Source organism: Acanthisitta chloris, unplaced genomic scaffold (assembly GCF_000695815.1).
Source record: "Acanthisitta chloris isolate BGI_N310 unplaced genomic scaffold, ASM69581v1 scaffold10441, whole genome shotgun sequence".
NCBI classification, from domain to species: Eukaryota; Metazoa; Chordata; class Aves; order Passeriformes; family Acanthisittidae; genus Acanthisitta; species Acanthisitta chloris.
The window spans coordinates 72,858-86,783 of NW_008656518.1; the positions used below are offsets into that span (position 1 = coordinate 72,858).

The 13,926-nt window shown below is 37.8% G+C and overlaps 1 protein-coding gene across 1 annotated transcript in view; it reads right to left on the reverse strand.

Moving 5' to 3' along the window:
- Positions 1-13,926, reverse strand: part of TTN (titin) — a gene marked incomplete at its 5' end in the record, with an annotated part of 113,176 nt that overhangs the window by 57,500 nt on the left and 41,750 nt on the right. The window contains 23 exons of the mRNA XM_009084366.1: positions 60-3,026; positions 3,123-3,416; positions 3,561-3,860; positions 4,090-4,371; positions 4,458-4,766; positions 4,878-5,180; positions 5,272-5,571; positions 6,037-6,318; positions 6,437-6,739; positions 6,826-7,128; positions 7,220-7,501; positions 7,590-7,740; positions 8,504-8,652; positions 8,746-9,060; positions 9,725-10,024; positions 10,127-10,423; positions 10,517-10,834; positions 10,922-11,221; positions 11,318-11,447; positions 11,547-11,579; positions 11,672-11,820; positions 12,219-12,527; positions 13,033-13,462. Of these exons, the coding sequence (XP_009082614.1) occupies positions 60-3,026; positions 3,123-3,416; positions 3,561-3,860; positions 4,090-4,371; positions 4,458-4,766; positions 4,878-5,180; positions 5,272-5,571; positions 6,037-6,318; positions 6,437-6,739; positions 6,826-7,128; positions 7,220-7,501; positions 7,590-7,740; positions 8,504-8,652; positions 8,746-9,060; positions 9,725-10,024; positions 10,127-10,423; positions 10,517-10,834; positions 10,922-11,221; positions 11,318-11,447; positions 11,547-11,579; positions 11,672-11,820; positions 12,219-12,527; positions 13,033-13,462 (8,806 nt within the window). The remainder of the gene's footprint in view (positions 1-59; positions 3,027-3,122; positions 3,417-3,560; positions 3,861-4,089; positions 4,372-4,457; positions 4,767-4,877; positions 5,181-5,271; positions 5,572-6,036; positions 6,319-6,436; positions 6,740-6,825; positions 7,129-7,219; positions 7,502-7,589; positions 7,741-8,503; positions 8,653-8,745; positions 9,061-9,724; positions 10,025-10,126; positions 10,424-10,516; positions 10,835-10,921; positions 11,222-11,317; positions 11,448-11,546; positions 11,580-11,671; positions 11,821-12,218; positions 12,528-13,032; positions 13,463-13,926) is intronic.

Below are 13,926 nucleotides of genomic sequence, written 5' to 3' on the forward strand. Positions count from 1 at the left end.
TTAGCAATCTCTTATGTTAATATTTTAAAAAATACAGAAAAAAACCAAAGGTATTATACCTATTGGGTCTTTGGCTACTACCGGTCTTGATGGCAAGCTTGGTTCTCCAAGTCCAACTTCATTTTCAGCACTGACGCGGAACTGATATTCATGACCAGGGAAGAGATTAGTAACCTTCTTGCGTCTCTCTGGGATAGGGGTCTTAGTAACAGGAACCCATCTTAGTGATCGTTTTTCTTTCTTCTCTAAAATGTATCCTGTAATTGATTTGCCACCATCATATTCTGGTGGATTCCAAACTACAGTCATCTCTTCTTTGCTAACTCTTGTGACATCTGGAGGGTCAGGGCGTCCAGGTCTATCATATTTTGTTTTTGCAATAATTGGGTGTGTTTCTGTGGGTGGACCAGTGCCCATTTTATTCTCTGCACGAACTCTGAATATGTATTCATTACCTTCAATGAGGCGTGTCACTTTTGCATAGTTTGTTAGGACAGAGGAAGAGTATGTAGACCAAACCATACGCTTGCTTTCACATTTTTCTAGGATGTAGTTCTGTATTTCACAACCACCATCATCTTCTGGAGGGTCCCAAGTAACAGTACACCTGTCACTTGAAATATCAGTGACTTTCAAGTTTCTTACAGGACCTGGTTTATCCAAGACAATAACAGTAGCATATGCTACGAAGCTACCAGCTGTGTTAGTTGCAGTAATCACGTATTTCCCACCATCAGTACGCCTTGATTTTGTGAGAACAAACTTAGATGTGTCAGGAGTTGTTTCAATACTGACTCTTGGAGATCTGGTGAGATCTGTGGCATCTTTGTCTTTTGTCCATACAACTTCAGGCTGTGGTTTTCCTCTCACTCCAGCTTCAATTCTAATTGTGTCACCTGCTTTCACAGTCAGAACCCCACTTAACTTCAAGTCTAGCACCGGTTTCTGCAGATCTTCCTTCACAACAACTTCAGCTGTTCTTACCCAGTCACTTTCACCAGCCTCATTCTTTGTTTGAACTCGGAATTGATAAGTCTTATTTTCCATGCATTTATCTACCATGTAGTGTGTTTCCTTAATGCTGCCTTTGTGAACCCTTTCCCATTCATCTGAGTCTTTCAGTTTTCTCTCAACATGGTAGCTTAAATTGGGACTTCCACCATCATAATCTGGTCTTCTCCATTTCAGATATACAAATGTCTTTCCTTTCTCTGCAATGTGAAGATTTTCTGGCTCTCCAGGCTTGTCAATAGGATTTATGGCAAGGATGGGAGTCTTGGTCTCAATGCAAGGACCTGGACCAATTTTGTTTTCCGCACAAACTCTGAAAAAGTATTCACGGTTCTCTATAAGATTTGCCTTTACTAATCGTTTAGTGATATCAGAGGAGACAATTGACCAACCCCTTTGGTTTGGTTGACGGTACTCTACTATGTAATTTGTTATTTCAGAGCCACCATTATCTGCTGGACTCTCCCAAGCGATCATACAAGAATCTTTTGTGACGTAGCTAATTTTCAGGTTCTGACATGGTCCAGGTCTGTCAAGTACATTAACTACAGCAAAAGCTTGAGCCTGTCCACAGCTGTTCTTAGCTGCTATTATGTATTTGCCATGATCAGATCTTTTGGCCTCTTTCACTTGCAGTTCAACATTAGGCAGATCATGGAGTATTTCCACATGCTTCTCCGGGACTAGTACTTTGCCATCTTTAGACCATGTTATTTCAGGATCTGGCCTGCCTTTTACCTTACCAGTAATACGTATTGTTTGCCCTACTCGGACAGTAATTAAGTCTCGACAGGTGACATCTAGGCTTATTTCTGGAGGAGAAAGAATGTCCTTTGCAAGTACAGTTTCTGCCAGTTCTCTTGGTTCTCCCTCTCCCACAATGTTGGCAGCTTTTATTCGGAATTTATATTCATTTCCTTCTATTAATCCAGGTACTCTGAAAGCACACTGTCTAATGAGTTCATCCTTATTAATCCTATTCCACTGTGTAGTCCCAGTTTTCTGACATTCCACAATGTATCCCAGAATTGGGCTGCCACCATCTTTGAGTGGCTTTGTCCACACAAGATCAGCTGTTTCTTTAGTTTTGTCTTTTAATTTTGGATTTATAGGTGGTCCAGGAGGAGTGATAGGACGTGATGCTTTTATTGGATCAGAGCTTGGAGATGGTTTGCTTAAGCCCACCATATTTTCTGCAAAAACTCTGAATTCATATGTGTTGCCTTCAAAGAGACCAGTGACTCTGTATTTCATATCAAGTATAGGTGTCTTATTGACACGCACCCATTTACCGGATGCTTCCCGGCGTTCAAGTATATAACCAGTTATTGGGGTTCCACCATCAGATTTTGGTAGGGTCCAAGACACTGTTGCAGCGTTTTCTGTAATATCATAAACAGTTGGTTTACCAGGTGGGGATGGTGGATCAAACATATATTTAGCAACTGTTGGTTCTGAATCAAGGGGTGCACCAATGCCTATCTTGTTTTCTGCACGAACGCGGAAAATATATTCACAGCCTTTCTGCAGTCGTGGAACCTTAATTTTTGTGTGACTTGTTCCAGAGCTAACCACTCCCCAAGTTTCTTTCTTTGATTGACGCTTCTCAACAATATAATTTATTATGGGACTTCCACCATCATCTTTAGGAGGGCGCCAAGAAATAACCATATGTTCTGGTGTTACTTCAAGAATGTTAATAGGACCAGTTGGTGGGCCAGGAACATCCAAAACTGTAAGATGTAGAGCCACAGTTTTGCTGCCAGCTGCATTAGATACTGTGAGTAGATATTCTCCTGTATCTTTTCTTACACAGTCTTTAATAGTAAGCACTGTTGAATAGTTGTCAGTCTCAATCTTGTATTTGCCATCCGGTTTAATTTCAATGTCGTCAGTAACCCATTTTGCAGTAGGAACTGGCACACCTCTCATAATTGCTGGAAGTCGCACTGTGGTGCCAGCTTTAACAACAAGACCTTCAATTAACTTCACATCTAGTTCCACAGATGGTGGTACTGAAATTAGAGTAAAATAGAAATTACCTTTTCAGGGGAAGTGCTTAAAGAAAGAATGAAGGAATCAGTGAAACAATGTGATAACCCAAAAATTACCTAGTTTTTCTTGACACTCTATTGGTATAGTTGTATCTGGAAGGCTAAGACCAACAATATTCTGAGCCTTCACACGGAATTTGTATATTTTTCCTTTTTGTAGACCTGTAACAACACAGTCCAGCATAGGGACTGTCTGGAACTTTGTCCATTCATCTGCACCATCTTCTTGATATTCCACCAAATATCCAGTTATCTCAGCACCACCATCACGGTCTGGTCGATTCCAGACAAGGGAAACCTCGGTCTTGTCAACATCTACATGATGCAGATTCTTTGGTGGCCCCGGAGGATCTTTTAACATACAAAATCAAAAAAGGTTACTAAGATGAAAAATGTATAGTAGTAGTGTATCATGTTCACAGTCATATCAACAGGACAATCTCAGAATTACCAAGAAAAATATGAACAAAACAAGACAAATAGCTGAAAACTTACGCAGTGGATCTATAGCTTTAATAGGCTTGAGTGTTTCCGCATATGGACCTCTACCATACTGATTCTCAGCTGCAACTCGGAAGAGATACTGAGTGCCTTCCATCAGATATTTAGCCATATGACTGCGTTTCTTGGAGGATGATGAGATGGCTACCCACTGTGCAGAAGCTACATCCTTCCTTTCCACCACATAGTTGGTAATGACAGAGCCACCATCATCTTCTGGTTCCATCCAAGTGAGATAGCAAGAGTCGCTTCTAACATCACTGACATTCAGATTTCTGGGTGGACCAGGCTTATCTAATAGTTATAATAATGGAATCTGTTATTTATTTGCTGACCAAAGCATTTCTTACAAAACTTAGTAAACCTCAAGATAAATTAATGTTTTTCATGCAATTTTAGTCCCCTATTTACTGTGTATTTTTTGTAACTTGGTTTATTGATATTTTCCACAAATTCCTTAATTTCTTAATGTCTAATTATAGAATAAAAAGATGTGGCATAAAATGAACATAAAAAAGATTACCTAAGACCACAACTTTTACTGAAACAGTCTTTGAACCAGCTGGATTTTCAACTGTCAGGGAGTAAATTCCACCATCTTCATGGACAGTGTTACGAATTTCAAGCTTACTGCCAACTCCTGTAACCTCAATATCAGCTTTGGGTGAGACCTCATTATCTCCTTTCTTCCATGTAACTTTTGGGAATGGAACACCTTTAATAACAGCACTAAGTCTGAGGGTATCTCCAGCTTTTACATGCTGTTCTCGGGCCATATTAGCATCAAGGATCAGCTCAGGAGGCTCTGGAATCAAAAAGATAAATTTTTAGAAAATAAGGGGGGAAAAATATCTGTTCTTAGGTAAACTTATCTGGTTTTGTTAAACTCACCAAGCCTGTCTTTTACTTCTACTGGATCACGAACATAGGCTGGATCAGATTCGCCTGCTGCATTCACTGCCTTGACCCTGAATTTATAGGTTAAACCCTCAGTAAGACCAGTGACTTTGTATTTTGTTTCAGGACAAGAATCTGCTGTAAGATTAGCCTGTTTCCATTCTTCATCTCCAACTTTCTGATACTCTATAAGGTAGCCAATTATCTTGCCATTTCCATCATGGCGTGGTGGTTGCCAAGATAAATCAACTGAATTTTTAGTTTTGTCTACTGCTTCTGGATTAACAGGTGGACTTGGTTTTGCTGTTAGAAAAGAAAAAGAAAAGAAAAAAATTAGAGAAAAAAGAAACTATTGAAAAACTGAAATTAAGAGTACATTAAAATTTCAACGAGAAATGAAATTTGATATTTTACCAATTGGATCTCTGGCGAAAATCGGCTTTGATGGTGGACTAGGGTCACCAACACCAATTTCATTTTCTGCTGAAACACGAAATTCATACTGACAGCCTTCAAGGAGGTCAGGTACTTTGAACTTTGTACTGGGGAAGATTGGGTCTTTGGTAACTCTGACCCATCTTGTAGCCATTGTTTCCTTCTTTTCTACAATATAGTTTGTTATTGGTTTGCCTCCATCATATGGTTTGTTCCAAACCACTACAGCAGAGTCTTTGGTAACATCCTTAATGATTGGTTGCTCAGGTGCATCAGGAACCCCTGGGGTAGGGAAAAAAAAAAAGAGTGTATGAGCATGACAAACAGAATAAAGATACAAGTATAAAAGTAAGATTGCAAATTAAAAACATACGGAATCGGTCCTTGGCTTTCATCTCATCAGAGATGAGAGGATCACTTATGCCATAAAGATTTTCAGCATAAATTCGAATTTGATATTCTCTTCCTTCAAGCAACTTAGGAATTTTGCATGTTGTCTTCACTGTGGCAGATGTAACCGGCATCCATAGGTCTTTGTGTGTATCCTTCTTCTCAATAATATAATTTGTAATTTCACTGCCTCCATCATCTAATGGAGGTTTCCAGGAAACTACCATATGATCTTTATAAACTTCATCAAATATAACTGGGCCTACTGGAGGTGATGGGCGATCTGTTTGAAAAAAAATAAAGCATACTCTTGCTTTTATATGAACTTCACATAACAACATACACAAAACAGTGTCAATACAGTTAATATAGTATAACATTAGAAATTTGACATCACAGTTTTAATAAGGAATCAAGACTTCAAAACTATTCCTCTTTAATATGTGTTTGACTCGCTGGACTTAATTCCATAATGCTTGGAATTTGGTATTTGGTGATTAACATTTTCTATAGTTGTTGATATTATCTAAATGTGAGTAAAAACACTAAATTATTCATGCTGAGTAAACCAATCCAGAGTTAACTATGTACTCAAAATTAAACAAATAGCTTTTTAGGTAGAATTGAGAATGTAGTAAATGAAATTATGATACTAAAACCACATTTTAAATCTTGCATTTTATATAATTAAATGAATCCTAATCACTACTAAAAATCACAGACAATACTGTTGTTCTGTAAAACCTACCAACAACATTGACTTGACAAAATCCTTTTCTTGATCCTGTGCTGTTCTCTACAGTAACACAGTATTTGCCTGAGTCTTCACGGACAGATTTTAGTATCCCCAGGCAAATTGTTGTTGGAGTTGTCTTGATCTTAGTACGGTCATCTTCTTTCACAACAATATCATCCTTTAGCCAAGTAACCTTTGGTGCAGGCTTGCCTGAGTAACGTCCAGTCAGACTGAAAGCTTCACCAACTCGAACAATAAGCTTGTCTCTAAAGTCAAGGTCAAGTGTGGGAGGAGCTGAAAGACAAAATTAAAAAACACAATACCCACAAATGGCAGCAATATTAATAAGAAAAAGTAAGAAATCAATAAATGCAACCGCTATTTTCAAAAGGAATATGAAAAAGGTACTTACCAATTTCATCCTTGCATGTGATTGGTTTAGTGCAAAATGATGGCTTGCCTTGCCCCACAATATTGCAAGCACTCACACGATACTCATAGGTGTCACCCTCTTTCAAGCCTTCTACAGTGAATTTCCTATCAAGCATTTTCTCCTTTGTAACTTTGTGAAATTTGTCTTTTCCAATGAGACGGCTTTCCAGAACATACATGGTGATATCTGAGCCTCCATTGTATTTTGGAGGGTTCCAAGTTAGTGTAACAGAGTTCTTGGTAACTGCTTTTACTTCCAGGTCTTCTGGACGGTCAGGAACAGCTGTGAATAAACAAAAAATATGGTAAATGCATTTTTCTGCATATTCATGTTAGATGATAGTTATCAAACCTCAAAAATATTCTTACTTATGGGATCTCTAATGACAATCTCTTTTGTTGTCTCTGTGAATGGACCCATGCCGATTATATTCTCAGCTGCAATTCGGAAAAAATAGGCTTTTCCTTCTATGAGTCCCTGAACAGTAGCATTCTGTCTTGTAACTGTGTAGCTGACTGGAGTCCAAGCTCTACGGTCAGATTCACGTTTTTCAATTATATAGTTGGTAATAGTAGAACCACCATCATCTTCTGGAGTAAACCATGACAATTTACAAGAGTCACTAGTTAGGTTCTCAGTAAGGAATGGCATTCCAACTGGGCCTGGCACATCTGAAAGCACAGCAATAAATGCAATATTTAAGTATACATGCTGAATCTTATGAGATTGTACTTGTTCAGAAGGACTGAAGTTGCTATTTACCTAGCACATCAACAATAATTGTCTTCTTCCTCTCACCACCGTCATTTTTGGCAAGAAGAGTATATATACCCTGATGACTCCTTTTGCAATTCTTGATGACCAAAGAAGAACTAATAGCTGTTTCTTCAATTTTGGCTTCTTCTGGCAAAGCTTGGTCATCTCTGCTCCAAGTCACTGTTGGAGCTGGTTTTCCTGAGATATATGCTATGATCCGAATTACTCCTCCAGCGTGAACAACAATTCTGTCCCTGACACTTGCATCCAAATTAATATCAGGAGCCACTGAGGGAGTTGAACAAAAAAGTTAAATGAATTTTTTTTCTCACTTTGATTTAGCGGTACTAAAAATGCAAATTAAGAATATAAATACCAATTCTGTCCTTCATTTCAATAATGTCTGTAACTTCTCCAGGCTCTCCAATGCCAGCAGCATTCACTGCTCTAACTCTAAATTTGTAAAAACATCCTTCTTTTAATCCTGCCACAACGAACTTGGTTCCTCTAATTTCTTTGTCTTTTGCCTATAAAAAAAATTGTAACATCAGCTAACATCAAGATATCATCAATTTCTTTGCAAATTTTGAAACAAATCAGATATTATTTCAGATTCATAGCAACACAACAATATGAAGCATACATGGATCTAGCTCACATAGAATTCTTCAGTATCTATGTAAAGAAATACAGGCCATGCACATACAAGCTATTCTGAAGATTCATCTCTTTGATAATTCTGACAGAGAAGGTGGTTACTGCAATTACAATACTCTGGTCTCAGAAGAATGACATGTATTTTGGGGCACATAAACTCATATGTGAGAGTAGCAAAAACTAAAAGGGAATTCTATAGCCAAAGTGTGCACCAGTTAAATTTTCAGTAATGCATCACTGAAAAAAGGAGGAAAATGTAGGGTCACAGTAGTTGTAAATGCTTTGGCACACTGGTATCAGCAAGACTTCCCATTTGTGCCAGTTTTAACTTGGTCTGGGCTTTTTTTGTAATCACAAATTACCTCTATATTTTCTCACATCTTTAAACAGAAATATAAAATTCTAAGTTTAGGAATTGCAAAGCCAACTTGTTATTGAGGAGGGGAAAGTACTAACTTTTAAGTTTGGTCTTATATTTTAAACATATGAAGATAATTATGGTGCAAAAATGCAAACTTTTGGAAAACAATTTGCAGAGCAAAACTGTGTACAGAAAATTTGTTTTTCTGGAGAAATTAATTTTGATAGACAAAGAAAGAAGAAATGCAGATTCTATAATAGCTTTCCACTTACCTGTTCCCATTCTTCCTTTCCTTCCTCTTTATACTCAACAATGTAGCCAGTGACCCTAGAACCACCATCCTTTATTGGTGGAGTCCACTCTAAGTCTACAGAAGACTTTGTCCAATCAGTAACTTTTGGTATAGGAGGGCCAGGTGGGGCTGAAAAATATAATCAGCATAACAATATATTGTATGTTCTTATCTAAATATTTTCAGTCTTTTTTTTTTAAAGAAAGAATTTAAAATATTTACCAATAGGATCTCTAGCAAGTGCTGGATCAGATGGCATGCTTGGTGGGCCAACACCAGCTGCATTGATAGCTGAAACACGGAACTGATATTCAGAGCCTTCAATAAGACCCGTAACTTTGTAGGAAACCCCCAGTGTCATTGGCTTGATAGGATCTCGGTTAACCCTGGTCCATCTCTTTCCAGTAGTTTCTTTGCGCTCTAACCAGTAACCAGTAATAGGTGAGCCACCATCATGTTCTGGTTCTTCCCAGTTCACAGTCATTGAATCACGTGTTATACTGCTAACTGTTGGCTTATCACAAGGTCCAGGAACACCTGGGGGAAAAAAATTTGCACATAGCTTGTAAAACAATATGCTAAAGAAACATGGAGATAGCAAGAGTGCAGAACAGCTATGCACTCTCACGGTCACCATTGCACTAGGTTGTTACCCATCTGCACAAGACTACTTCTCTCATTCAGTTTCTCATCCCCATTCAGGTACATATAAGTCTGTGAAAAAAAAGCATCTTTCCTTCAAACAACAATCATCACAACTTATTTTTTTGCCTTTCCTCATCACTATCTCATTTCACTAAAATTGGGTGTTTTAAGAATGATTTTCTCTTGCCAGCCTAACATTCCTTCTACATCAGAACTACTCTAATTTAAATTTCTAAACTTAAGGCAGGAAATAGACTCTTCCTGGTATATGAGGTTAGTAATGCCTCAAATACACAGAATGACCTGAATCTTATCAGATAGTTATTCATATATTTAAACCTTTAAAATATTGATACAGTATTTGATATGCAACAAGGAGGGAGAGAAATATTTTTAAGTACTGCATATGCTTTTAAGAACTAACAACTAATGCTAAAACTCTTCAAGCTATTCTAGAAAATTTACGTGGTGAAATAGTAGTAGTATTCAACAGATGCCGTACACATACCAGCATTTGGAAACAAGTGACTTCACTTGAAAGCATATTTCAACTTACTGAAAAGGTTTCGTGCTGTTTCTGGCTCACTATCCAAAGGTTCTCCAATACCATATTTGTTTTGTGCCATAATGCGGAACACATACTCATGGCCTTCCATCAGCTTGGGTACAGTGAATATACATTCCTTAGGCTCATTAGTAACAGCTACCCATGTCTTCCTATTTGCTTCTTTTTTCTCTATAACATAGTTTGTAATCTTTGAGCCACCATCATCTAATGGAGGAAGCCATGATATTGTCATTTTATCAGCCAAAATGGATTCGAATTTAATAGGCCCCACTGGAGGTCCAGGACGACCTAGAAGATACATTTTAATAAAGAAAAGTTAATTCAAGTGCCACTAAAGTATCAAATGAATGCTTTCAATTTATGCAATGCATAAGAGTTCTTGATATCTACCCAGAACATTCAGTCTCATCTCCTTAGAAGCAGTTCCCAGATCATTTACAGCTGTTATAGTATATAAGCCTGTATCACTTCTGCGAGACTGCTGAATCAATAAAGTGCAAGTATCTTCATCAACGATCTTGTTGACATGTTGATCATACAGCACGGGTGTTTTGTCATCTGGTTTCTTTGGAGAAGCTTTTAGCCATGTTAGTGTGGGGAAGGGTACACCCTTTATCTTGGCCACAATTTTAACATCTGTTCCTTCTTCAACCTCCATAAATTCTTTGAGCTCAATAGATGGTGGACCTACAATGAAATGTTGAAAAAATAACATACAAAAGTATGTATACTTCTTATTTTAAAATGAATTTGTGTTTACTGGTAGCAGTTAGTACTTACATGTCTGGTCTTTGACCACAAGTGGGCCAACAGTGCCTGAAGGTCTGCTAGGACCTGCTATATTTACAGCTTTGACTCTGAATTCATATTCTCCACCTTCTACAAGATCCTCAACAGTAAACTTTGTTTCTTCCACATCACGTCTGTTGCACTGCTTCCAGGTCTCTTTCACTTCTCCTGTACGATCCCAGCGGAGACATTCCACATTGTAATGTGTAACAGGAGCTCCACCATCATTCTTTGGTGGTTTCCATGTCAAGCTCACTGTGTTCTTGGTTACAAGGCCAATCCTTAATTTAATAGGTGGATCAGGAGGATCTTCACAACCGAAACAGAAATGTGAATAAATCCACTGTACAGTACCATCAGGTTTTAAAGGATTTATTTGACTTCAGTTTTACTTACGGATTGGATCTCTGGCTGTGGTCCGTTGGATGGTTTCTGCAGGAGGGCCAACACCAAAACGATTTTCTGCACGTACGCGGAAGAAATACTCTTGGCCAGATATGAGATCAGGTACAACAAAGGAAGTACTACCACAGTTTGGATTGACTTTAGTCCAGGCCTTCCCATCAATAGTTCTTTTCTCAACAACATAGCCTCTGATTCTATCTCCACCATCATCATCTGGCATCTTCCATGAAAGTTTACAGCTACCTCTTGTGATATCACTTACTTTTAGGTCTTTTGGTGGACCAGGGACATCTGTTAAGATTAAAACATGACAAATTTTTACGTAAGTATGTAGAAAAATAAGAGTAAAACCTAGTATTTGAATACTTCAATATCTGCAAACCATACCAAGCACATTGACTCTGACATGCACTGTTTTTTGCCCTGCTTTGTTCTTTGCTGTAATACTGTATCGTCCTGAATGACTTCTGTTGCACTCAGGGATGATGACCTCTGAACGTGTATCAGATGCTTCCACCTGTGTATTATAGGAAGAAAGACAAGTTATAGATCAACTTTAAATATTTATGTTTGAAAAATGCAACAGTACTAAAGTTAATATAACTGTTTGTTTTACCTGTGCTTCCTCAGGTATATTATGACCACCCTCCTAAAAACAAAGGAAAATCACATAAATATAAAAGAAGATAGGCTTAAATGTCTAGAAACACGTGTAGAAAAAAGGGTATTTCTTTTACTAACCTTTGCTGCTGTTTTTGCTTTTCCTTCATACTCCCAAAATGTTTTTGGAACTGGACGACCCTTGATAACAGCTGGGATTTTAATTGTTGTGCCAGCACGACAGGAGAGCAAATCCTGTGCCCCAAGATCAAGGAAGATTTCTGGTTCCTCTGCAAAAATGTTTAAATATACAAATTTTAGAGCTACTGAAAGTAAATTTCCATCAGCACTAAGCTGAAATGTCCCACAAACATGCAGAACGCATGTTTATGTGAGAAAGGCTGGGTGTGCAAAAAGGAAATAGAATAATTTGTTGTAGTAATTTCTTAACAAAATGCACACTGTTTCCTTAGTATGACTGCAGGTGCTCCTCAGTTTTCTACTGCATCATGCCCTGGTAATGGCTATCATGACACTTTCAAAAATGTGTGTCAAAATTTTGTTCCATTTTTTGTGTGTAATTCTTTATTCTATTTTGACCGTGGCTTTCTTGGCATCCTGCTTGAAAATTCACAGCATTAAGGGGCATTTAGATATAAATACCTAAATTAATTGCAAGAACACTTACGTAGAATATCTTGGACAGGTATTTCTGATGTTGCAGGACTTGGTTCTGACTCTCCAGCAGCATTTACAGCCTTCACCCTAAACCGGTATTTTCTGAGCTCTTTCAAGTCAGGAATAACACATTCACAAGTAGGAAAGAGCTTGTCTCCTTCATTCACCTTCTTCCACTCAGTACTACCTTCATCTTGCATTTCAACAATATATCCTTTTATAGGACTTCCACCATCCTTTTGAGGAGGTTTCCATGCAAGAGCTACAGATGATTTGGTTTTGTCTTTGACCTCTGGGCAAGATGGTGGGCCAGGCACAACTTGTAAAACAAGAGCAGGTAAAAATTACCTGAGAGTTAGTATCTTCCTATATTTTTCTGAATAATTTCTAGAAGAATACAAGTGTTTTCATTTTCTTCTTTCATATATAGAGTGCATAATCATACAACATGCATACCAATTACATATATTACCTATATTATTAAGGGATACATAAGGTAAAAGGCATAAAGATTGAAGTCTCTGACAATAAAGTAAACTGATAACATAATAATATGATTCTGAAGCGTATTTGGCAATGTCTGCATTGGTGCAATCACAGTATCAGGTACATAAATGAGGTAGAAAATGTAAATTAAAGCTAATTATTTTTAAAATGGTGAAGAACAGCAAATCAGGAAATTATTTGTGGTAATATACTCTTTTTGCTTTAATGAAAACAAAGCATTCAATTGATTGCACTAAAAGAAAAGAAACAATAGTGACACATTTTTTGTACTGATGTGATACAGTCCTTTAAAATAGTCATACAAATTATGTACTTACATATGGGATCTGCTGCTAAGGCTGGATCTGATGGTTCACTGGGAGGGCCAATTCCAGCAAGATTTTCAGCCATAACTCTAAACTGGTATTCAACACCTTCAGCCAAACGAAGCACATTGTGCTCTAGACCTTTTACTGATGGTTTTGTTACTGGAGCCCTGTTGACACGTGCCCAGTAGACACCTCCCACCTCTCTCTTCTCCAACCAATAGCCAGTTATTGGACTGCCACCATTGTCCAAAGGAGGCTCCCAAGCCACCAGCATTGATGATCTGGTGCGATCCAAAATTTTAGGCTTTCCAGGAGGTCCAGGAAGGCCGTATGGATCCTTAATAACAACTTTTTCTGAGAGACATTCATCACTTATTCCATATTTGTTTACAGCCCGGACTCTAAATTGATATTTTTCATTAGTTGCAAGATTCCACACCTGAAAAATAAGATGTAAATTAATACATGGCTACTTTCAGAATAAACTTATTTGGAGTTATGCAATGGCTTTCACTTGAAATTCTGTCCTGGAATCTCATTGACATACCCATGTTTATGTATTACATAGCTGTACGTAATATTCTAAGGATATTCTTACTTCTTGTGCATAAGAACAAAAATAAATAAAAATGTCGCCATGTTTGTTTCTGCAGTTTGTAAAACAATGAAAAATGTTGGGAAATGGAAAGGAAGATGTCTTCTAGCTCAGCTGAGTTTAAGTAGCAAAAGCAAACAATTTCTTTTGTTTTATCACATGAGGGACAACACAGATACATGGATGGGCAACATTCATCCAGTAATTCTGGAGTCTAAAGGGAGCATGAGCACAGGTATCTATGCAAGCAGCAGCTTTCATTAGATATGTACTGTTGTTAATTGTTAGGTATACTAAAGTCTGTAATA